The following is a 25,081-nucleotide window of genomic DNA, read 5'->3' as shown; positions in this document are numbered from 1 at the left end:
ATATATAATCAGCCATGAAGATGATGTCATCAACAGAGCACTTGTGGCTTTTTCTTAGAGAGAACGTATAACGTTAATGGATCAGGCTCCTTTATCTGAGCTTCATGTGAATGCAGGCCACCCTTCACCTCTTCACCTGGGGCAGCAGCACCGCTGGTTGGCGCGGTAATAAAGCAGAGTCAAAGGAGCTGGCAAACGCAATTCAGACACCACCAGATCTGATACCTACAGTGAAATCAAATAGTGAATAATTCATAAGATCGCAGCATGACCGAAAATAAAATACTACAAAAACATTCCTCCCTCCAGGAATATGAGCAACGCTCAAATGCAGAAGGCTACACGAAGGCCAAAATAACAACTACAGCCCGATCTGATAGACAGCACAAATCTCTCTGCCTACAGCAAACAGACACCTACTAAATACAAGTGTGTGCGCATGAGAGCAACTGTGCGTGTACCAGCGCTCATGCCTGCCAGCGTTAGCAAGGCGTGGGCAGCAGAGGAGCAGCAAATATTGCCATCTATTATCAGCCAACCCACTCTCTCCGCAGCTCACGTCCACCGTCTGCTATAGCCCAGCATGGCCAAAGATCCCAAATCATGCAGCGTAGATCACAAAAACAAAAAAAGAAAAAAGCTTAGAAGCGATTCGGTCTCAGTAATATCCTTGTTGTTATTAGCGAGGTAAATGCATCGGCACTAGCGAAGGCTCTGTGCTGCTTTAGAGCAGTGACACTGCATTCAATTTCCATGCCAAGTTCCCCCTCCAATACATAATGCAGCAAAGATGTCTGCGGCCTGAGAAAGCACAGCAGAGATAATGAGCAAACACACAGAAGATGGAGGCAGGAAGAGAGAGAAAAGGAAGGAAATATCCTGAGTGCTCCTGGGCCTCGTGGGCCGCTCTTGCACTGGAGCAAAGTGGCACAGATGATTGCAGAGCCTCCCTGACTGCAGAATGCACCGAGAGCCCAAGAGAGAGACATGCACAGAGGGAGATTCTGCAAAAAAATATCAGCGAGATAAATTATGCATTTCGAATGGAATCTTCCAGAAAATGGAGGACAGAAAACAGTGACAGTGCGAGGCTGGATTTATTATACCTTCACTTTGACATAGGCATACGTGAAATACTGGCGACCTTATCACTACCGGCGGTATTTTTATAATTGTTGCAGGCGTTGATGGAATATTAGAATATTTTGTGCTGATTTTGGGGACAATTCTGTGCAATTCTGCAGAATGGATGTAAATATGGTCAAAGGTGCTAAATGGAGCAGAGAGAACTATACTCTAATTGGCAGCTGACAGCTTTAGTAAATGGGTATGCAAGGGGTGAAATTGTAGAACTCGGTTTATAATAACGTACTTTCCATTTATATCCAATATACAGTCACGAAAAATTGTTTCCAGCATCTAATTAAATGCTAAATCCAAAACAAAATGTGATGGAGGGATCTGCTTCAAAAAACTTTTTGCTTGGATTAAAAAACAATGCCAAGTAGATAAAACAATATTTTTTAATAATTAGTTCAAAGTTGTTTCATTGCAATGAAATTAGAGGTCCTACATTACTTCAGACATACTTCTCATAACTTTCATAACATACACTTTTAAAACATTTTCATTTTGTGAAATATATAGTTATATATATATTATATAATTATACAGGGGACCTTCTAACTAGGTACAATATGAAAATATAAATTTTACCATTAATATTTTATTTAGCGTTTCATCATCTTAGTCACAGTTTAGCTTTTAAAAAAATTAACAAATCAATGTATCAGTACACATGATTTTATATTGCATACATTATATTTTGTTACATGTTCATTGTTTAATGGCACAAATATCTGTAAATAGTACTAATTATGCAAAGTCAAATATGCGGATCATGGATGGTCCGCTGTGGCGACCCCTAATGGGAGCAGCCGAAAAAAGTAGTAGTGCTACTTACAGGTATTTACATGGATTTGTTGACCACGTGCTTAAAACCGGTACTGTCTCTTTAAGAAAACCGGCACGTCTGTAAACAATGTCTTTAAATGAGCGTATGTTAATGAGAGACACTCAAATGGCTTTATCTCATCTGTGCTATGCCTGATAACAATGAAATGTAGCTTTGTTTATATAACCAACAACTGACTGTAAAGAACAGAAAGAGTGTTAAATTAGACATTATTCAATGACAAATCGGTTGCGTGAATTTCGTCTTTGGAAACACAACTTTTACTCTTGACACGCAGTGAAAGGATCTCGCTGGTGAATACTCCACCACAGTACTACACAATTACTGGTGAGTGAAATCAAAAACATTTACAAGCCAGTTGCCAAATATATACATTTTTAGTTGTACAGTGCAAAATTTGGTTGCAAATGCGAGTGATTACAACTCATTGTAGTGAAGGACTGCACATATAGAATAAAAGATCGATCTTGGGATTTAAGAATCGATATGTAACCTTTATTTAACCAGGATAAAAAGCTAATTGAGATAAAATCTCCTTTATAAGACTGACCTGGCCAACAAGGCAGCAAAAAACGCAAAGACAAAACATGTAACAAAGAAACTAATTAATAATAAAAAATAAAAAAAAAAGATAAATATCAAGATCGTTCAAATGAAGATGGTGATGCATTCAAAAAACAGGCAAAGCTTTAATGAATTTTAATACCCAGCACTCATATCGGATAATGAATGTAACAAAAGTAGCCTAATAATCAACTTTTGGCCACATTTTTATATTTGTGAATCCCTAATTCCAAACTTTATCCATTGGGTTCTCCAAGCTTTCCTTTCTTTCATAAACCAACTTCAGCTCATTACAACCCATTAACAGCACACTCGGTCACCATCCGCAATGGCTCTTCTTTGCATTTCATTCAGGCCGGGTCCAGTTGATAATGGCTTTCGTAGCAACTGCTAACTATTCATAATTAAAAAGCGCCGGTAGCAGCAAAAGGTTATATGTGCACTCACATGTTTCCAGCAGCTGTATGGGTGCTTGTGCACACTCACTGCAGGAATGGAACAAACATCTAACTAGTCCTGCACTGGAAACCTTCCAACTGGGGGAGGTGACCAGGGAGAGTGCAGTCCGATTACATCAAAAAGTTCCAGTATGGGTGTATGAGGTGGACCAGAGCCAAGATTGGGACAGACAATGATGCAGCATAAAAACAGGCAACAGAACCAGGCAACATTAAGAACGGCTGCAGTTTCATTTTCATGGCCAAAAATTGAGGATACAAACTGCTTAAGAAAAACGTGCAAGATTACTGGAATATTACAAGCATTTATTATGAATAAATAACATAAAAACAACACTCCACTATAGCATTTAAAGAAAAATAAGTATTGGGATCCGACAGAGAAAGAGACTAACATTAGGGCAGGCTAGTCAAAGGAAGGACATAACCACACCCCCCTATTAGCAATACAATGAGCACTTCAGGCATTGTCTGATGAGAGGGAAAATGGGCAAGATTTCACGCCTTGTAGCCACGTCTCAAGAGGAGGAAGGGGGGACGGGGGGTTCCTGCCAACAGCTTGCTAAAAGGTTATGGAGAGGCTGCGCCTCGACTGCAAAAACTTGCCAATAAAAAACTAAAGCACACCACGTAAAATAGATTAAACCACTGTCTTCCTAAACAGGCTAAAAGGAGACAACTGTCCACATTTTCATAATTTACGCCACTAAATTGTGGTGGAATTCAGAACATATAACAATGACAGATAGGCGTGAAATAGTACTGTAAACAAAAACAACATGTTCTGAACATGCCAACATCTCAAGGCAAAAATCCATCTTAATTACAACAGAACAAGATAAGGATCCGATTCAGATTCATCCATCAAAATACACCCATAAAGAAAGAAAAAATGGATCTCTCACCCTTCTGAGCATTTCATTTCCAACAACATTTCCAATTTATGGATGAATGGTTTCTCCATGTTACTCCATCACAAAGTATTGAAGACAACAACAACACAGCAGGTCACACAGAAACACTTACTAGTGTCCTGTTACCCAGAGTGCTCTGCTGAGAGCTGGCCCCGCCCCCTTACCCGTGTCAGAATCTTTCTGATCTCCATTGGCTCCGACGGTGAAGGGCAGCTTCCTCTTAGGAGCTTTCTCTTTCATCTCTTTGACACCATCGCTGCGGTCCAATTTAGGAGTTTTGTTTGACGAGCCTTTGTCTTTATCCTGGGGGAACATGGGAATTTAAGTGTAAGTTTAGCAGGAAACAAACTATTACAGAAACTTAAATTATTCAGCCAAGCATGGATAAATATCTAGTGATTCAGTAAGAAGTATTAACTGTGCTCTGGGACAATAATACGATAAAGAAAGAATATACGTCTATGTAAGCACTAACTATCTTTAGTGGATTCCAGTTAAGAAGTGGCTTCTTAATGCAAGAAAGTGGATTTTTAATGTGATGGATAATTTTGAGAGACATTAAAGAGAGCAGAGTGGTTTGTAACAGTGCCAGACATTTCACATCAACAACTGGAAGCCATCAGAGACCACCATTTCTACCGGCCCGCTTCAAAGCTACATTCATACTGTCCTTTTGCACCACTCTAGAACTGGGCCGAAACAAATTCTGCTTTTATTGCAAGGGATTGTTATGGATTTAAAGGAATATTCTGGGATCAATACAAGTTTGTGGCATAATATGGATAAACACAAAAATAACTTTAGACTCGTCCCTCCTTTTCATTTAAAAAAGCAAAAATCTGTGTTACAGTAAGTGACTTAAATTGGAAGTCTATGGGGCCAATTTTTTGAGGGTTTAAAAAGGCAGAAATGTGAAGCTTAAAATTTTATTAAATCACTTGCATTAATTCTTCTGTTAAAACATTTATTATTTGAGCTGTACAGTTGTTTAAATCATAATTTTTTGACAGTCATTTTAGGGTTCGTTGGCATTACATCATCATGGCACCAAGTTGTAAAATTGGATTTAACTTTACACAGAATGGTTAGTAAGTGACTTTATCACACTAAAATCATGTTAACACACATATTATTTACCTCTTGTGGCATTACGTTTGAAATGGTAAGTATTTTTACGTTTACGGATTGGCCCCATTCACTTCCATTATAAGTGCCTCACTGGAACCCAAATTTGTGCATTTTTATTTTTTTAAAGAAAAGGAGGGACGAGACAAAATACATTTTTGTGGTAATCAATATTATGCTACAAATGCTGTCCATCCATCCATCCATCCATCCATCCATCTATCCATCCATCCAACTTCAACCACTTATCCGAAGTCGGGTCGCGGGGGCAGCTGCTCCAGCAGGGGGCCCCAAACGTCCCTACAAATGCTGTCGATTGAGCTAAACTTGTTTTGAACCCAGAATATAAATTCAAGCTCAATTCATTGCATTAGTGCCATGATGTTGATTACCATAAAAATATAATTTCGATCCGTTCCTCGTTTATAAACTCTCGTTTTTTTATTTTATTAAAAAACAAAAAACAAATCACGGATACAGTAAAGCAATTACAACGAAAGCGAATGAGGCCAGTACATAAATATTAAAATATACATTCAAAAGTATAGCCATAAAACAAACATTATACATGTTAACACAATGTCAGAGAGAAAAATGTGCTTACTAAACTTTATCTGTGTAAAGTTGTATCCGATATTACAAGTTCATGGTCATGACGGCGTAACGGCTGTAAACCCTGGTAATCTGGTAAACGGTAATGCCGGTAAATCCCTGATATTTTTATGCTAAAATCTTGTTTTTTTTTCGTGATAATCAACCAAATGCTGTCCATTGTATTAAAGCCAGAACATTGCTGTAAATATGATGAATTCCATTAATAAATTAAGAGTACTATAGTCGCATTGGTAGCTGAAAGCACTAGGCTACCAAATTAGCCAACATATTTAATAAACTAATTTATAAGGGGCAGTGGATGTGTTGACCTTTGTGAATGCTGAATGTTTAAATTGCGTGGAAATCTGCAGACCTTCCTAAGGACATACATTCTGCTAGGGCCAATCTTTACAATTGACAGACTAATATTTTGCACAGACCAATTAGTCAGCAGATATTTGGCCATTTTTAGATATTTTAAAATACAGATAAATGCACATCTGTAACTACACTACCTGTAATAATAAAAAAAAAATATATTTTATAACACCCTTTAGCAATTTAGAAAAAAAGTGCTTCAAAAAACTAAATCAGAACACACTCAGACAAGGTAAAAAAAGTGGTAAAAACAAGTTTAGACAAATGCTTTTTTAAACAAAACTTAAAAACAGACACCGACTCAGCAGATCTAATATCCCAGGGCACGCTGTTCCATAATCGTGGGCCTTCACTGCAAATGCTCGATCACATTTTTGTTTTGTATCTGGATTTTGGATCTTTCAACAGTATCACAACAAGATCTAAAAGCTCAAACTGTTTCATAAGGTCTTAAAAGTTTTGCTAAATATTCTGGCGCCAAACCATGTAATGCTTTACATGTAATTATTAAAATAAAATTAAAATCAACCTTAAAATTAATTTGTACCTCCAGGAATTTTCTCACTACCTGCTGAATATTTGGGACCACCTGATTAAGTGCTGACTCAATCTGACTTTTTATTTTAACACCATGATAGATTATAACAACCTCTGTTTTATCAGTATTTAACTACTAAAAATTACATGCCAACCAACTTTTTGTATCTGCTATACACTCTTGAAGAACCTTGGAATTAGTCAGGAAATCGGGATTCAACAAAAAATACAATTTCGTATTTCGAAGTCGTATTTTTTTAATCAAAGAACCAAGCGGTAACAGAGAAAACAAAATTGGCCCTAACATGGATCCTTGCGGAACACCACAAATTATTGTTGAAGAGATGGACATCCCATCACCAGCAGACACTATAAATTTACCATTCAGGAAAATGTACTATGCTAGGGAACAAACCAATCTAAAGCCCCCCCAGATATTCCCACCCAGCTCTTCAATGCATCAATTAAAACTGAATGATCAACTGTGTCAAACTCTGAATTTAAATAAAGCCACACTAAAATTGAACACTCTCAAGCATCCTCCGCCTTCAATAAGTTGTCACCCATAGAAGAGCAGTTTATGTACACTACTTCTAACCCAAACATTTGCAATCACTTCAAAAGTTTAATTTCAGTCAGTCATAAACCACAAATTGCCTTTAAAATGTCATTTAAATGCCTAATTACAACTGAAACAGCACAGTCTGATTTTTGAGAAGTCACACTAATAGACCTAGATCATGCAATATTTATAAGATCTGCTCAGTAAAACTCAATTTATAGCTATACAAACAAAATAAATGACATAAATGCCTATGAAAAACAAGTAATGGGCTGACTGTTGAGAAAGGAAGTGGTTCTGGAGCAGCTAGGTATGTGCTACTGGCAGTGCTAATTAAAGAGCTCTTAGCGCAGTGATAAAGCTTAGGCTGAATGCAGAGATCTTTCCATCGCCAGAGCTTCTCTGTCCTGCCCACATCCCCTTCTGTCATGAGACGATGATGTCATCCACACACACACACACACACACACACACACACACACACCCACCCACCCACCCACCCACCCCTGAAGAACTAGCTCAACTGACTCCAAGAGACAGACAGATCAGGAGATCATTTATAAGGTTAATGGGAGATTTATTACTATAACATTTTGTATATTTGTATATAATTTATAAATAAAATCAAAATATAAAATGTTCCTGTATCTCTATTTGTTTCACCATTGCCCATTTCAAACCTTAAGTACGCTTTAGCAATATTGTAAATGCTAATAATCATAATAAGGCTGTGCACGATTTCATGCAAAATAAATCAAGTTTGTCTCACTGCTTTTCTCCAAAACCATCTGTGTGAGCGTCCCTGTTTACTGACTGATCTCCTAGAAATGCTTTCACTCTTCCTCTCTCTCTCTCTCTCTCCCACTCACATGCTTGCTCTCCCTGGCCCTCGCAGAGTCTGATGCAATCCTACACAGAATGATGTACATACACAGATACACACACCATCTAAAGTCTCCTCTAACTCTGAATTCTCTTACATCAAAACACTGACCACCAGACCCAAAAAGAGTATCATTATGAACAGAAAATAACCAACTTCTTGTGCCTCTTTATACACTATTATACAGAGTTTGTCTTCCCATCTATCCTCGTTGCAATAGAATACAACTGTGAAAGTGCTATTTGCATGTTTTTGCCTATGTTGTTTTGCCTGAATGTATTAATCCTGGATGGACGCCAGTGAATTTGATTAATCTGACTGTTGAACATCCTCGACACAATAATACATTTTACCCAAGTATTGGCATGTTCTCACAGTCTATGTGAACTTAAGCTCTGGGCATACTTCCATTTTTACGCAAACGCTCAGCGTCTGCATACAGTCCAAGCAAGCAAGTCAAAGTATACTCCATATTACTGAGCGCACATTAGGGGTGGGTACAAGTATTGCTTTTCCGATGCATCGTGATCTTCATTTGAACGATCTCAATGTCGATTCTTAAATCTCAAGATCAGTCTTTTTCTCTATGCTCAGTTCTCCGCTACAATGAGAGGAAATCATAAGACAAGATACACGCAACCAAATTGTCACTGAATAATGTCTCTTTTAACAACCTTTCTATTCTCTACAGTCAGTTGTTGATCACAAACAACAAAAAAGCAACATTTAATTGCAATCAGGCATAGCACAGATGACATAAAGCCATTCCAGTCTCTCTCGTTAACATGCGCTAATTTAAAGATGCTGTTTATAAAAATGCAGGATTCCCTTAAAGAGACAGTAACGTTTTTTTAGCACATGCTCAACAAATACTGTAAATACCTGTAGATGGTACAAATTATGTAATTAAACAATACATATGTAACAAAATCTAATATATGCAATATAATAGGGATGCACAGATGTATCGGCCGATATACGCCTTGTTGACTGACATCGGCCTATCGGCAAATACGATGTCATTCACCAATGGCAGTGGCCGATGTTTATGCGTTTATATGTCTTGGTTATTTGCGGTTGACTTAAACAACATTTGCCTACCCAGCTGCAGTTTCGGAGAAGATCCAACAGGTGGTACTATAACAGCACACACAGCCACTGGCTGGACACGACTCTGGCATGACGTAAGAGGGCAACGGATGCCGTGCGCACGTGTGGTTGGTTTTCAAATAAATGCAAGAAAATGTCGGTGGTGTGGGAGTGTTTTACTGTCTGGTCTGTGATTTAGTGAAACATTCTGCTGTATAGCAGGTGTATAGCAGGCTAAAAAGGCTCTTGAAAAATAACCTTTGTTATTTGAAAGAAGGTTATATTAAACGTTGTTTAATAAATTTGTTCATTCACAGATAGTGTGATGCAAGCTCATTTATTTTTTATAATGAAGATTTCTTTGTTTCACTGGCACAAAAGGGGGATTAAATAACAGCAAAAATAATTTTAATAAAAAATAAAATCAACCATCGGGCAAATTGTTATTTTAAACATCGGTATCGGCCCAGAATTTCACAATCGGTGCATCCCTACAATATAATATTACATTTATTCATTAAATACATTGATTTGTTCATTTTAAATGAGGTAAAATGTGACCAAAATGATGAAAAACTATTAACTACTAAAACGAACCCATATCTAATACATAAATAGTAGGGCTGTCAATCGATTCAAATTTTTAATCGAATTAATTACATGGTGTCCCGATTAATTAATCGCGATTAATCGCATTTAATCGCATATACAAATATTTGCTGAGAAAGCCCCTCATATAACCCAATAATTCAATATATAAAGATTATACATATTTATATCAATATACAATAATACATAGTTATCTTTAAATATTTAAAAATTATATACAATAAAAAATATTCAGATAATTAAAATGAATTCCTGTTTAATCCTGTGGCTGAAGAGTTCATCATTGATAAGACAAAAAGCGGCTTTAGAATACAATGTATTGTTTATTATCATATTATTGATCATAAGTCAATCATTGTCACACAGTTCACAGCAATCCATTACACAAGTGAATTTGTCAATCAGTTGAGATTTATTATGAGGGCTTGTTTAAGGACCCGTCAATGAACACCTCCGTCAGACATGCTTGTGTCGCGTCTCGGGTGTGTTGCATCATAAACAAACAATGTTCAGTTCACTGTTTTAAGTTAAATATAGTTTAATACTCGATCTTTAAACACATCTTGAGATCCCTTAGATTGCATTTGCACTCCTTCAAGTGTTTTGAACGCAAGAACGTAAGGCATGTTTGTGTTGTTCTGCCTACTGAAGTGTTTTCTTCACTGTATAAACTGTGCGTTGCTCATACAGCTGAAATTTCACTTACTGCCCTCTGGAGTAAACAGGTGGTACTACAAGCTTGCATTTTCCAGGAATCAATATCGAATAGAGAACTTGTGAATAGGAATCGAATCGGGAAATTTAGAGCGCATTCACAGCAGTTTGGAGCATGCACACAACGACTGCTACGAGACACCAGACTTTCTCTTCAGGAGTTTAGACCCATAAAGATGTTTTTATATTCCTTCAGACTCGATACACTGATCAGCCACAACATTAAAACCCCCAGCCTAATATTGAGTAGGTCCCCCTGATGCCACCAAAGCAGTGCCAAATAGAAGTATCTCCAGACCTCCTCACACACATGCTCTTGACATGCACATCCATTGTCCTTCATCTCCTGATGTTTAGCAACAATTACATCATCTTTGTGCTTTTCTGTGACAGCAGCGGCTCAAATGTGTGTGTTGCCACCTTGTGGACCCACTAATTAATGCAAATAACTTCAGGTGCATACGCATTCTGTGCATTCAAAAACACGCGGTAAGAAAAATTGGGCTACATGCGCTTAGTGCTCATGCACTCTGTTTATGACGAGATTTGCATTAAACGTCCTGTACGCGTGAAGCATAATTTGGGTTTTAGGGTAGAAGTTATGATTACAATCTAGTTGTTGTGTTAAGAAACTCATGCAAAATCGTGCATACATAGTCCAAGGGCGAGAAAGCAACTTTGCACACAAAAGTATACACAATCACAGCGTTCTCTAGTCAAATAACACCTATACAAAATACAAAAAAGGCCTATGCACTTTGATAAACAGCATCGGGAATAACACTTCAATTCACAAACCATATATAACCTCTGGTGAAAGAGAGGTGAGAGAAGTGTATCTATTAGTGGTTGCCAATGCCAAGACATCTGTTAAAGAGAGTATTTTGTTCAGTTTTAACAGCCTTATTTACCATAAGGAAAAATTTTCCACAAATGTTGTGGAAACATCAGCTCTTTCTAAAATCTAACAGGGAACACTGTAGCCACTTACTGCAGATGAGCAAATTGAGCATAAGAATGAGCATATTTCTGATGGAAAAAAAGTGACATACATGTGCTGTTAGGGATTGGAATCGTAAGGAATTTAATGATTATGGGTTTGATTCCCCGTAACAATTCTGATTTCTTACTTTCTTAAATTTGGAGAAGTAAGAAATGCTATTTCAGCATTACAGAAATGCTGTTTACAAAACTCCAGTAGGTGCCTTCATGGAAAACACTAACAAGCATTGCACTCGGTGGATTGTCATTTGCATCTACAAATCTCGGCAATAATAATACAAATAATTCCATTGTCGAATAGTCACTTGATGTCATTTAACATAACTTGAGATCATATAAAACAATAATGATGACACGCGAGACAAGAGGAGCGCTGCAGCTCGAGTGTCTGATAGAAACACAGATCACAGCTTGGCGATATATCTTTATTTTATCCTTAATTTGTTCAAATAATACGGGAGCGTGACATGTAAATTAGCACAAACTCCAAAACTGTCATTCTCTGTGCGGTCAGAGCTGCTTCAACCAGTCGCGGAAGAGACCAAATCTGAGCGGGAGTCGAGAACGGGAGAGATTTAAAGTTCTGCCGACGGATGCACCCTCGAACACGGAGACGCTCGCCTCTCACCCCCGCTGTCTGCAGCTTGCAATGCGTTGCATCATTGATGAGATCATCATGATAAAATCAATCTTATGTGAAAAATAACACTAAAATGACAACAACAATAAAATGTGTGTGTGTGTGTGTGTGTGTGTGTGTGTGTGTGTGTATATATATATATATATATATATATATATATATATATATATATATATATATATATATACACACACTATATCTAGGTATCTAGGTTTCGATAGACTAGATTGACAAATGCTTATCAATAATACTCTAATGGCTAAAATGTTTACAGTGTTCAGTGATTAAAATGTCAATATGATTAAATGTTACTAAAAATGTCAACAGTTTTCATTGACTAAAACTACATTCAACGAAAACGTGACTAAAAAATTTTATAAAAATATGATAATATTGACTAAATATGATAAAAACTAAAAAGGACATTTGACACAGGATTAAGACTAAAGACTAAGAATTAACACTAGTATTCAGTTGCCAGGGCAATAGGAGTGTATTAACGTCAAGTAAAGTGTTTTTAACGTCACACTTTTGATCAGTATGGTACCACCTCTGCCTCATTTTGAGCCAGGAAAAACCCTGTATTTTTATTGCATTTACTGCATTCAGCAGTCTATTGCCAAATTATGAGATCCTTTCAGATTTCAAAAGAGCATATATTACAAATCAGAGATACATTTCATGCAATTCTTACAAAAGACTGCATCTGTTTACACAGAACTTTTAAGGACTTTTTAGAGCCATAAATACAATCTAATAATTGATCCTACAGTACAAATAATTGAAATAAAAAGTGGAGTGGTGGTGGTGTAGTGGTCTAATGCATATAACTGGTAAACTGGTAATCAGAAGGTTGCTGGTTCGATCCCCACACCCACCACCATTGTGTCCTTGAGCAAGGCACTTAACTCCAGGTTGATTTGGATAAAAGTGTCTGCCAAATGCAAATGTAAATGCTAATACATACAGTATTTTATTCATTCATTTGTATTTATTTATTAATAAAATTCCACTGCTTACAACAAAATTCATATCTAGGCCAATCATTTGTTCGGGAATCTTTTTTTTTACATCATCAGTGTTGGGTGTAATTTCAATACAAAGTAATTAATAACTGTAATCATTACATTACAATTCTTATAATCAGATTACAGTTACTGACATTCAAATAAGTTACTTATTTCGGGTTACACATATTTCCAAAATATTAGATAAGCAGAATATATTCTTAACATGAATAATGTTAATATGAACACCTGTTTGCATTTTGTGACAGCTGAAGGGCATGCGCTCTGTAAAATCAATGAACGAGGAGGAAATATAGACGTTATTTTGAATTTAGAGGAAAAACAAAAGCTTTTCGTTTTATTGGAAAGTAACTGAAAAATTATTTGTAATGTGATTACTCTTCTAACCAAGTAATCAGTCAGTAATCCGAGTAGTAATTTGTAATCAATGACTTTTGTTCAGTAACTTGTTCAGACCTACTTGTTCGGACTGGGCGATATGGCAAAAAAGATAAAATATAGTTTCGATTCGACTTATTTTTTAACGTTTAAATGTTCACAACTGAAAAGTAACTCCAACATAATTTAAACAACATGATTTTTATTGGAATGGACGGCGACCTGGCGGGAGAAATCAAACTTCTTTTCATTATAGGAGTGCAATTGTTATCATTGTGTAAATGTAAAAATAAAATAAAATCGAATAAACCCAGACGTGTAGAAACAATAGTATAAAATAGGAAAACTGCTAAATACTTCTTAGCCAATGTAGGTATTCATTTGTTTCTACACCAAGTCTACCTAGAAAGTTATCTAGATATCAATATCTAGAAATGTATTTATTGTTTGTCAAAATGATCGCTTGCCAAATGTTGGCTATAGATGCAGCGCACCTGAAACACATCACTGAACAAAGCAATAATTAACGATCTATTTGAATCATCATGGTAAAAGGAGCGGTGGATGTTTGATTCTCCCACTTATAGGCTTCAATATGATTTGAAATAAGAACCAGTGACTGTCACGTAACTATTTATTACGTGTATTTAAGAAGAAAAGAAAGACCGTTCACCAATGTTGAGCTACAATCACATTGTACATTTGTACTGGAAATATTACCAGTGTCTTTTATATCACTGTCCATGTTGTTAAGCTATGTTATGTTCATTTGGAGTGCACACACGTGCAGATGATCAGATTGGGGGCGGCATCAAGACACGCGCTATGAACATTTCTCTTCCTTATTCCGCCTTTGGTGGACTGACAACGTATCTAACTATAGTTCTTGAAAATAAATAAACCCCGATTCCTTGATAAAAGACGCCCAGCCTTAACCTCACATAAATTTGTAGGTGGTTAAAAAATATATAAAAATGGGCCCATACATAGTTTGACTAGTTTCTGCAGTTTACATAAACACAACAAAGCAGCGTCAGGAGTATGCAACTCTAAAAACTGGCTTTGGGATATAGTCAGTCTCTAGCTCAAATCTGGTTTACAGCTTAACAGCTTAGAATGATTCATGCGGGTTACAACATCAGTGTGTGTGTGTGTGTGTGTGTGTGTGTGTGTTTAAATAAAAGCAATACAAATTGTGAAAGCAATTTTCTCACCTTCTTCCCACCCTGTTTTTCCACCATGTCGGTGTTGAGTGGGAAGTCCTCCAGCTGGGGGGTTTTAGAACCCCCACCCTTGGGCATCGTTCAGCTACTGCCACGCCAAACCTCATTCACGCTTCCATCGCATCGTCATCGACAGTCTGAAACCGAGAGAGGGAAGGAAACATTAGCACCTTCCTGTCCATCTCTTTAAGACATTTCATTCACACAAAACAACAGCTCAGACTTGATCGTCTACCATGACTGCCCTCTAAAGAAAGAGACATTTTTATCATTTCCTGAAGGGTTTAGCAAATCCATCCCTCCGACTACAGCAGTTAAGAAAGTATTGAGAAACTGAGTTTGTTAATATTATATTGACAATCATTCAATATATAAAATGCATGTAAATAGTCCTCAGACCACTGTGCATTTAATCCATTGTGAGCTTTAGTTTAACTTGTTCGTCAGATTGATGACGCTTTTCAGAAGATACATTTTTGTTTCAACAATATAACGGTGGATCATTTCCCAAAATGCATTTGATCCAATGAAGCAAATCACAAAAACAACAGCCAAGATTTTTTCATATTGGTGTCTGGATTTGGTATGCATCCCATGGACCAGTTATTTGCAAAATGTGATTTCACTACGACCCGAGAATAAAAACTAAATGTTAAAACGTTCTGAAATCTGTAGTGTTTGCCCTTTCAAAATGTTGATAGTTTTGCACCATCGCCATGATGATAGGCTGTTCAGAGTGGTTGCTAGTACTAGCGATGCTTGCCAAAACATTCATAAATGCAACAGTTAAATCTTAAAATATAATGCATGATCTTGTTTATAATGCATGACCCAACATCGAGCATAATGAATCGGTAGCTTATAAACATGGCGGTAGCCTGCACATAAAGTCACGTATACACTGAGATCAGAGCTACCGCTAACGGATAAGATGAAGATAACAAAACACTAAAATGTCCGAGTGCACAAGCGCACACTGCAATTAATTAGTACTGCAAGGTTGGGACGACTGCTGCAAGAGATTAGAGGGGGAAAAAAACAGTATAGTATAGCTTTGCGATACTCTGTCAACATAGTTAATTGACACACAGACAAACAATATCAATATTACAATTATTTTGCATTTAGGCTTTTGAAAATGTTAGTTATTAAGAACAAAATGCATTGACTGCAATATAGCACAATCTTTTTGTTTTCACTTGGGAGCCATCTTTATGCCAATGTCTCCCACAGCAAGACTGCTGATTCAAGATGCCCCATCACAATTTATATTGAGCAAGGGGGTTCACTTTGGAGAGGAACCAGCTTTATATGACATGCAATTTGCAAGCGATGTTATATAAAAGCCTTTCTTTTGTACAGCAACCTAAAGCAATGTACTGCAACATGCAGAACTGCATCATTTCCAAATATTGTGAAAGTACCATTTAAAGGACGAACAGCAATTATTCAACCCCACCAGAGATCTAGTCGACTGTTACAGGTAACTTAGTGTGGATCATCTCTACTCCACCCTTGAACAAATATTTGCTTATGCAGAACATCAATGCTTCGCATAAGGGTAGTTCCAAACACTATAATCCCCATACATAATGTATGCGTTTTCGTTTTGTGTCTAGGGCGGGGCGGCCCATTCCAGCTCTTGTTCTTTCTCTCAATACCTCCCCAGGAAAACTGGCAATCTCCATTACCCTAGCACTACAACCAAACTTCTATAGATCTACTATTCAAAGACAGCTATTTATATCCTCTGCTAATATACCACATGCAAACACAGGCGGAGAGTAATACTTGTGCTTCTACTATCTGACTGCATGGACTGAGATGTCTCCTACTGCCCATTCTTGCCCCTCCACACCTCAAAATAGTGGAAAGGTCAACCGGTGATGGGGATAAACAAACACACACCCACACACTGTAAAATAGGTTGACACATGTCCTAGAACACCATTCGCCCAAACCAGGTCTATTTTAATATCAAAACAACAGGTCATTACTAGATGTGGATGAGTAATCGACAAATCATGCACTCAAATCTGCCCCAGCTAGTCGACCATGAACCCATTTCACATTTCAGGGTTTGGAATGTGGAAGTGAACGATAGCAGGATCAAAGTCTTTTTAGCAACACAGTCCAATGGCGGCCATCTTTGGAATGCTCCAGGGTAGCTATTTTTCTATGTTCACAAGTGGCATACATGTGCAGCTCTTATCTACTTGAATGGAGAAAGACCGAAATCTACAAAACTGTTGGTCAAGATAACGAACAAAGAACATAGTTCAAATCAGCAGTAAAACCTGACAACATTGGAATCATAAATTGTGTTTTTTCACCTCATATTTAGCTAAAAAACTAAATGTTTCCAGTTTGTATAGCTAATGTGTATGCACCTTCTCAAATTGATTGACAGGCAATGTCTGTATTTAAAAGGGGATTCTTTGATTGATTTCAAGAAACGTCAATAGTGGCAATACTTGTAATATTATCTGAATAATAATGTGAATTAATAACAGTGTGTTAACTTTATGTATATGAGTTTATATATGTGCATTACGCTAATGCTGTCAGTATTGATTTCAATTAGGGATGTGATAAAATATCACTATCGATTATTGATCGTCACATTATTTTATCAATATATTTTGACATTTAAATTAGAAGTCAAATTTGCATGCTTTCCAATTCACTATATTGGCCTTATGTTCAACAATCTGCCGTAATAGCGTTAGGAGACCACAAGAGGGTCATATAACATTTACTGAAGCTGGTTGAGGTATCTCGCACACAACAGGACGAGCGGATGTGGCGCAGCAGAAGGGAGTCCAAAGCTCCGAATGTTTTTGTACAAACAAATTAACGTTGATGAGTTTTCAGGTTAGTGTATAAAAGTGGTGTAACTGCGCAAACTGAACGATTAGAAATGGTGACATTTACAATGCAATTTATCTGTATGTAGTATTGAAGAGGTCTTTCATTCAAGTTGTCAAACCAAAAAAAGACACTTGTGACTGAAAATATATTATATAGGCTATTTGAAAGCGACATATTCAAAATATATCAACCAGTGATGACTAGAGTAAATCATTTTTGTCCTTTGATAATGATCGGGGACGAATTTAACTATGCGAGTTGCCCTGTTGTTGATGTGTGTGTGTGTGTGTGTGTACACCTTGGTAGAAAATAATTTTCCAATTTTACAACATGCCATGTCGTCCACCAGACACACGTCTTTTTTTTAATGCATAGTGTTCATTTTCCACCAAAAGAAAAGCATAGTTTGTTTAAGTTAGCTTATTTGGAAACCATTTTTGGGTAACATCTGTGAATAAAACCAAATATAAATTTCACATGTGTGTCATACTTGTTATTTTTAACCTATTTTAATTTACGAATAATCCATTTCTTATTTTTTGTGGGTACTTGAGTATGTGAAAATGCCCATCCATAGCCATTACACATGTATGCGAGATCCCAGAGTTCCATTAGCTGTAAGGAAAAGTCATGGAAAAGTTGTAAATGGAGGTACCAGAGTTCCCAAGTTCACTGCGACTGTACATACAGTATCCATACTACATAATGCATCTGCTTGTGCAACTTTCTATGTCCCTATGTCCTGCAAGTGAACTGTACAGTAAATTATGCGCTCATCTCAATGCAGGAAAAGAAACACACAGAACAGGAAACACAATAACACCCATTCCAAAAACAAGGCTAATTTCCTCTGCTGTCCACCCCAATCAAAATCTGCTGAGCATCTGCCATCAGTGTGGGTGCTTGTATCAGACAAAGTGGTTTTTGCCTGCAGCCAGCTGTAATTCATCACATATGAGGTCTACTTTTAGCACTGTACTCTACTGTAGCTGGAGCAGACGGCGCATCGCCCAGGCTTAATACTGAATATATCCCTGCATCCGCTTCCTGCTGTACAACCAGGCAACAGCAGCAAACACACACCATGTGAGCAAATCTGTATATACTCCCTGCAGGGTTTTCACACAATCCTGGACCCTAGTAGATTGTTGCAAGAAGTTTTACCAGCGGGCCTCCATTTTAGAGACTAGTTAGAATAGGGTAGGTTGACACTGCATGCACCAAACAAAGAATATACTCTCTTCCATGTTACTCTTAGAAGTCCAAACTAGTAGTTAACCAATGGGGATTTATTACTGGCTAATACCGATATCAAGAGAGCAGGATGGCTGATAATCAGTATGAAGAGAATATTGTAGAGCAGGTATGTTTAAGTCAATGTATTTATAGCAACTTACCAGAATAACAAACACATCCAGATGGCACAGATTTTTGAAGGTACTCTATTGCCACTTTTGAGCACTGAGGTTGGCAACCACCACAGTAATACACGTTAAGCATGTTCAACCGGACCGTATGTTGGCAACGTCTCAGTCAAGCACTCAAATCAGAGTACATGAACTTGTCTACGTAACTATGTGGCGAATATTTGCTGATCGGCGAATTGATGAATAAATGACATCAACGGCATGTTTGGGTGTCATTCATTTGAACTTCGAGCGTCACTGAGCCGCACCACGGATGTCAACCAGAGCAGCTCCGGTCCGTAAGAGCGTGTGAAGCAAAAATATAACAAACAATTATAAATTTTGATAGAGAACGCAAAGTGCTCCGGCTTCATTTTGAACAATCGCGTAATGGCAAAACATTCTAAAGCCTTAAAGGAAATAATATATCTCCATTTTATTATTTGATTTATGTATTTGAAGTTAAATTTGTAAAGATTATTTCTAAAAGCACACATGCATCTTAAGAAATTAAAATTTATATGAGAATTAATCGTAAAAGCCCTAAAAGGGACAACTAATCGTCACTGCCGTAAAACAGACAATTAATCGTCAGCCAAATGTCAAAATCGTGACAGCACTAATTATAACATATTGTTACACATTACGTAATTAATCGTGGCGTTCAATTTTCGCTGCATCTAGCTAGGTCGCTCCAACCACAGTGAGCACAACTTGCTTTAATTTTGTCGCTTGGACAAAAACTTAAGAAAAATTACGATAGAAACTTTTTGCACTTGTTAAGGATACAGTGCTAGAGGCCTAAAGACCAGTTCAGTTTTATTTGCTTTAGATACAGGTTCAACTGGCTACATTTTTCATGCTAGCTGAGGAGTAGATAGACAGGCCTTGCTAGTGGACGGCTGGCTCTGGGCCATGGGATTAATGCAGGAGGAATGTAGGCCTCTCAGTTTGCTGAGGCTGACCCAGGGCCTGCCGGACAGTGGTTAGTGAGCTTCCTCTTGCTTGCTGACATTGCAGTCCGGCCTAGGCTCAGGCCGGGTACACAAAGCTCCCTCTAATCTCCTGCTTCCACCGACCCCGACTGTCCGTCACATGTGCATACTACACAGATTTGGAAAAGAAAACAGCACATCACACCTATTTTTCCAGGAACAAGAAAAGTGAAACATGACAATGCAAAGGCCCCTGAAAAAGCACTCACAGCAAAGAATCGCCTTTGAAATATCCCCAGAGTCGGTCACGCGTTGTAGGGTGAACTACCCCTTTCAGTCTGCATAAAGTTAAACTCTATTCAACTCTAGTCGCTGTTGCTTATGTTGCCTGAAATCGCCAACTGTCATCGAATTTGACTTCTGGTAGCTTTACATCACTGTAAACGTGAACGCCCTTTGATTCGGTGTCAGCACAGGTGATTACACGTCGCCCTTGAAGCATATCAAGCCATTTTCTGTTGTGGAAATGCACAAATTGTTAGCATGGTAGTTCCGAGGTGGTGAGACATCAAGAATGAATTACTCTGCACCTCAAACATATATTTCACCATCCATCGATCAATATGGCCCCTCTCTTTGCGGTCAAACAGGGGCCGTGGCTGTAGCTCGCTACAGGAAGTATCAGCCCACCTCTTCCCCACTCCTCACACATCTCTGCTTCCTCAGCACAATATGACTATCATGGGATGCTTGGATAACAGTGCCTCCTGCAGAGATGAAAGAGCCCACAAACCCCTAGCTCTGCACCATGGTAACGCAGGGTGCTGTCATCATATCCACTGATATTTAGTGTAGCTGTCTCTCACACTTGCAGAGAAAACATGCAGTGGTAAGCAGTAAAATAAAAAGATCTGAAGAAAATAAAATTCTACTTTGCAACAGAAACCCATTAGTGTTTTATACAAATAATATTAAATAGGATTTTAAAAGAAGGCCTGACACCAGACATATCACAAGCTGGCTTTGAAGTAAAAGTAAATGAAATGCATAAAGGAAATTAATAGCAAAAACCTTCAACACCAATACAATTTTATTTTAAACGAATGGGGAATATGGCAAAAAAGTGGCCAGAATGAATCTGCAGTTCATCAACTGAAGGTGCATCACAATGCAACATGCCCCATTGGACACTACCGATGTATGAGTTTGACCTATATTGGATTTTGCCAATATGATCACTAGAGTTAGACCGATATATCGGTTTTACCGATTAATTGGTACCGATAGTAGCTTTTGGAACTACTGGTTATTGGCAAAAATCTATGCAGTTTTATTTTTTTAATTCAATTATTTTTTAATTTCTCATCAATAAACCCCATCTGTTGGAGTATTTAAATATACAAAACTCTTCATCTGGTGAATATATTGGTTATAAAAATATTCCATTGGTATATACTTACATATAGAGCATTGTAACAAAGCCAAGTCTGTCATTTCAAAATAAGAGTCCACGCATGTTTCAGGCTTGTTTATAGTTAAAAGTCCCGAGCAATGCACCAAATTGTTCTGGTTATTATTGAAACTGTTTGTGCCACTGCTTTTGGGATTTTATTCATTTAGGACGCCTGTATCCTCAATGTCTGTTCCCTTCATTGTAAGAAATGTTTTTAATCATTCTTCAAAATCTACTTTTAAAAATGATCTGCATTTTAATCGGTTATCGGCCTTTTCCACCCCCTTAGTTATCGGTATCAACAAAATCCACCATCGGTTAACCTCTAACAATAACTATGGTGTTGAAAGCGATAACAGAGTAAAAAAACTATTATCGTTGATTTTGTCGATAACCCATAGATCCAAAAACAACTATCGATGCAGATTAATAGGCAAAAACAATAAATTGGATAAATACAAACCTGCACAATGTATACAGCTCTATTAATAATAATGGGAGTGATCCGCACCCCACAACACTGTAATCTGAATGCATTATGAACATGGAGATGTGTGGGGTTTAATGAGGGTGGTGGTGGCTTGATGGTTCCCAGGTGTTGCTGAGAGCAGTTTATTGAACAGAGCTCTGAGGCATGGTGCGCTCGCTCTCTGCTATGGAACTGTAACAGCCTATTTACATTTCATTTAAGAGCGTCCGAGGCGGCGAGCCCTGTTTGGTGTGCAAATAGAACGCTACAGAGGCCAGCCAGGCCCGCTGCCGTTTCCAGGCAACGGCAGGATGGAGTTGGCTGAGCAGCCCCTGACCCACATCAATTCAATTCATTAGAGGCTTTTGTACCGAGAGGAAAGAAGACAAACAAGTGGAGGAGCGAGGCGGCAGGCCACAGTCTTCTTTCTGCAGTCACCCTTTATTATTATTATTATTCCACCGTGATGCGAGGACACTGTATAAGTGTGCATGCATATAGCTGCTTTTCCTGAAATAAATAAATGGCAGTGCTGTAGTAAAGATGCTGTAAGAATAGGTCTGCAACCACAGGATTGAACAAAATGCTCAGAAGCATGAAGCACTGCAAATGGCATAATCGAGAAAAATAAAATCTCTGGTAAACTACTAAAGTTGTTGATTATGAGTGCCAAATTTTTTTTTAACCATTTGTGTCTTTCACAGTGATTGGTGGACCATTTCCCTTCAGGATCATGGATACTATACTTCACCAGAAATTCCTCTATTAAACAATTAAATACTAAGTTGAAATAACGTGACCGATGGCTTCAACAGAAGCATATACCCTTGATTAACAACCTTGGAGCTCATGGTAGGTCCGTCTTTAAAGGCTTTTGAAGTCCCATTCATACCTGCAGCGACTTCAGCGACAAGATCTCATTCATTTTCAATGATAGCTAGCGACTTCCGGCGACGGCAGCCTCTGAGGACTAGATGTGGGTGCGGCGAGCGCTACGACAAAGTTGAGAAAAGTTTAACTGTATTCAAATGAGGAGCGACTTTCGGGAGTGAAGAGGGTGTAAGTGGAGCTCACGCCACCCGTCTCATTTGAGATAATGGAGTTGAGTGCAGGAAAGGCAGAGAAGCCTCTATGAGCGATTTCAATGTTCCTGCATGAATATAATACAAAAATGATGTGTGGGAAGAAACTGTCGGCAGTCTGAGTAAGTTTGATTCGTACATTGAAAGGTCACTTGTCTTATTAAATGTTATGATGCATTGAGCACTACTGCAGATCATATTAAAACACTCTCCCCTGCAGAATGTGCATTTGTAGGAACAAGAAATCTCCTTGGCAAATTAGAATGAAATCTTAGTTTTACAAGGAAAATGCCTCATCTATGCTCAGGTTTTTAAGAGACATGGCCAGATGTGCAGTCCACCAATAACGTTAGACGAAAGCAGTAGGAACGGCCACTTCATAGTACAGAGACTAGCGACACCCAGAGACAAAGCCGCTGCATATGTAAGTCAAGTGTTTTTTTATTGTCGTGCAAACATATACAGTTAGTACAGTACACAGCGAAACAAGATAACGTTCCTCCAGGACCATGGTGCTACATAAAACAACATAGGACAAACACAGAACCACATGAGACTACATAGACTGAATAAGACCTACACATTCCTACATAAAGTGCACATGCAAACGTGTGCAAAATGTACAGGACAGTGCAATAATTACTAAAAAGGAAACAGGACAATAGGCACAGTAAGAGACATCCCCCCCTTACAGTCAACAATGTTGTCAAACAGATCCCAGGTCACACGGATCCGCGAAAACGACTAAAAACGCTGTAGTATGCATACCAGGCCAGTAGTTGGCGATGTCACTTTGTAAAGAAACACCATGCACCTGAGCACATAAGCATTCTTCCACAGAGCGGTGAACAATGAAGATGGCGAAAGCATTGAGCAATTTTGTCTGGACGGACAATGAGGACGATGAAGTGACCCTGGACTATAACGCACACCACGAAGTGCATGCCTACAGACTGAACACATAATACGCATGCAAATGACATCATTCGTTTCACAAATTCGCATTACACGGAGACAATGATGGCATCGTTTTCAAAAACTTTCAAAAATGTTTTCAGACCCCAAAACGCTGTTGTCGTGTAAACGAACAGCCAAAACGCATAAAAACTGTTTTTAATTGAAAATGTTGTCGTGTAAACGGCCCCTAAAATACACAATATAGTATCAACTATCAAGTGAAACAACTGATCATCAAGCTACCATGTACAGTACAGCACTAGGGCTGCACGATTTGGATAAATTGTAATATTGTGATTATTTTTGAAAAATATTGCAATTGTGATTTAACCTGCGATTATGAAGGTCATGTGGTAATGTTTTTCACATGTTAAACTGCCAAAAGGCTGCTGGGGTTTTCATACTTGAGTCCTCTCAGAAACAACCAAACGGAGAACTTTTTTCCCCCAATTCACCCACAAACAAATAAATACATAAACAGAGAAACAAAACAAAAACATTGTCTTCCTATTCAAATTGTACCCATCCACCACCATGTACCTGGTGTAGTCCATTTAGTGATAGGGTCTCAAACCGCTAATCATCATCTTTCGTTTTTGAAACACAACAACCGGAATATTAGGGATGCTCCAAACAGGATTTTACCATCCGATACCAATCTCCAATTTTCTTTTCATCTAATCGTCTGATCTTTCAATTTTTATCCACAGCTCTGTCAAAACTGGTTATATTTAAGCTTTCTGCTCAATGTCACTGTAAACTGAATTAGTTTTGCTGTCAAAAATACTGTTGGTAAATATACACAAAATATTCAATTTTACTCTTTACTGTAGGCTTATACAAACTATTCTCACTGTACATAAGTTGAACTGATAACCTATTGGTGTAATTATACTTAAAGTGAAAGTTTTGGTTAGTTTGTCACCATTTAACTATTTTTATTCATTATTTTATAATATTTCATTTAACAATGCATTATATTACAATATCTTAACATTACTATATATAGATTTATTATATGTACGTTTCTTATATTTTTGTTGGATGTTGGTAATATTAGTTCCGCTTTCACTTGTTGCCTCTGGGAGTGTAATAAGGGTGACACGCTCTCTCGTGAGATTAGCAAATAACAGGTTAATGAGGAAGAGCACAGGTTTCTGGACTCTGCAGGTGTTACTGTTAACACGTTTGCTCAGCAATCATTTAATAAAGATGTTTGAATTACACCCCATCTT

At 37.8% G+C, this 25,081-nt stretch overlaps 2 protein-coding genes across 2 annotated transcripts in view; both read right to left on the bottom strand.

Annotated features, from left to right (window-relative positions):
* LOC127619449 (cadherin-15-like) overlaps positions 1 to 25,081 on the bottom strand; it is a 310,594-nt gene that overhangs the window by 128,265 nt on the left and 157,248 nt on the right. The window lies entirely within an intron of this gene.
* The window catches only part of ankrd11 (ankyrin repeat domain 11), a 170,970-nt gene that overhangs the window by 24,023 nt on the left and 121,866 nt on the right, over positions 1 to 25,081 (bottom strand). Inside the window, exons 3-4 of the mRNA XM_052092263.1 lie at positions 14,665 to 14,810; positions 4,076 to 4,214 (exon numbers count right to left, since the gene is read on the bottom strand). Coding sequence (XP_051948223.1) covers positions 4,076 to 4,214; positions 14,665 to 14,751 — 226 coding nt within the window. The 5' untranslated portion in view covers positions 14,752 to 14,810. The remainder of the gene's footprint in view (positions 1 to 4,075; positions 4,215 to 14,664; positions 14,811 to 25,081) is intronic.

This window comes from Xyrauchen texanus, chromosome 2 (assembly GCF_025860055.1).
Source record: "Xyrauchen texanus isolate HMW12.3.18 chromosome 2, RBS_HiC_50CHRs, whole genome shotgun sequence".
Taxonomy (NCBI): Eukaryota; Metazoa; Chordata; class Actinopteri; order Cypriniformes; family Catostomidae; genus Xyrauchen; species Xyrauchen texanus.
The sequence above is the reverse complement of the archived record's forward strand: the minus strand, read 5'-3'. Positions and strand labels throughout refer to the sequence as shown.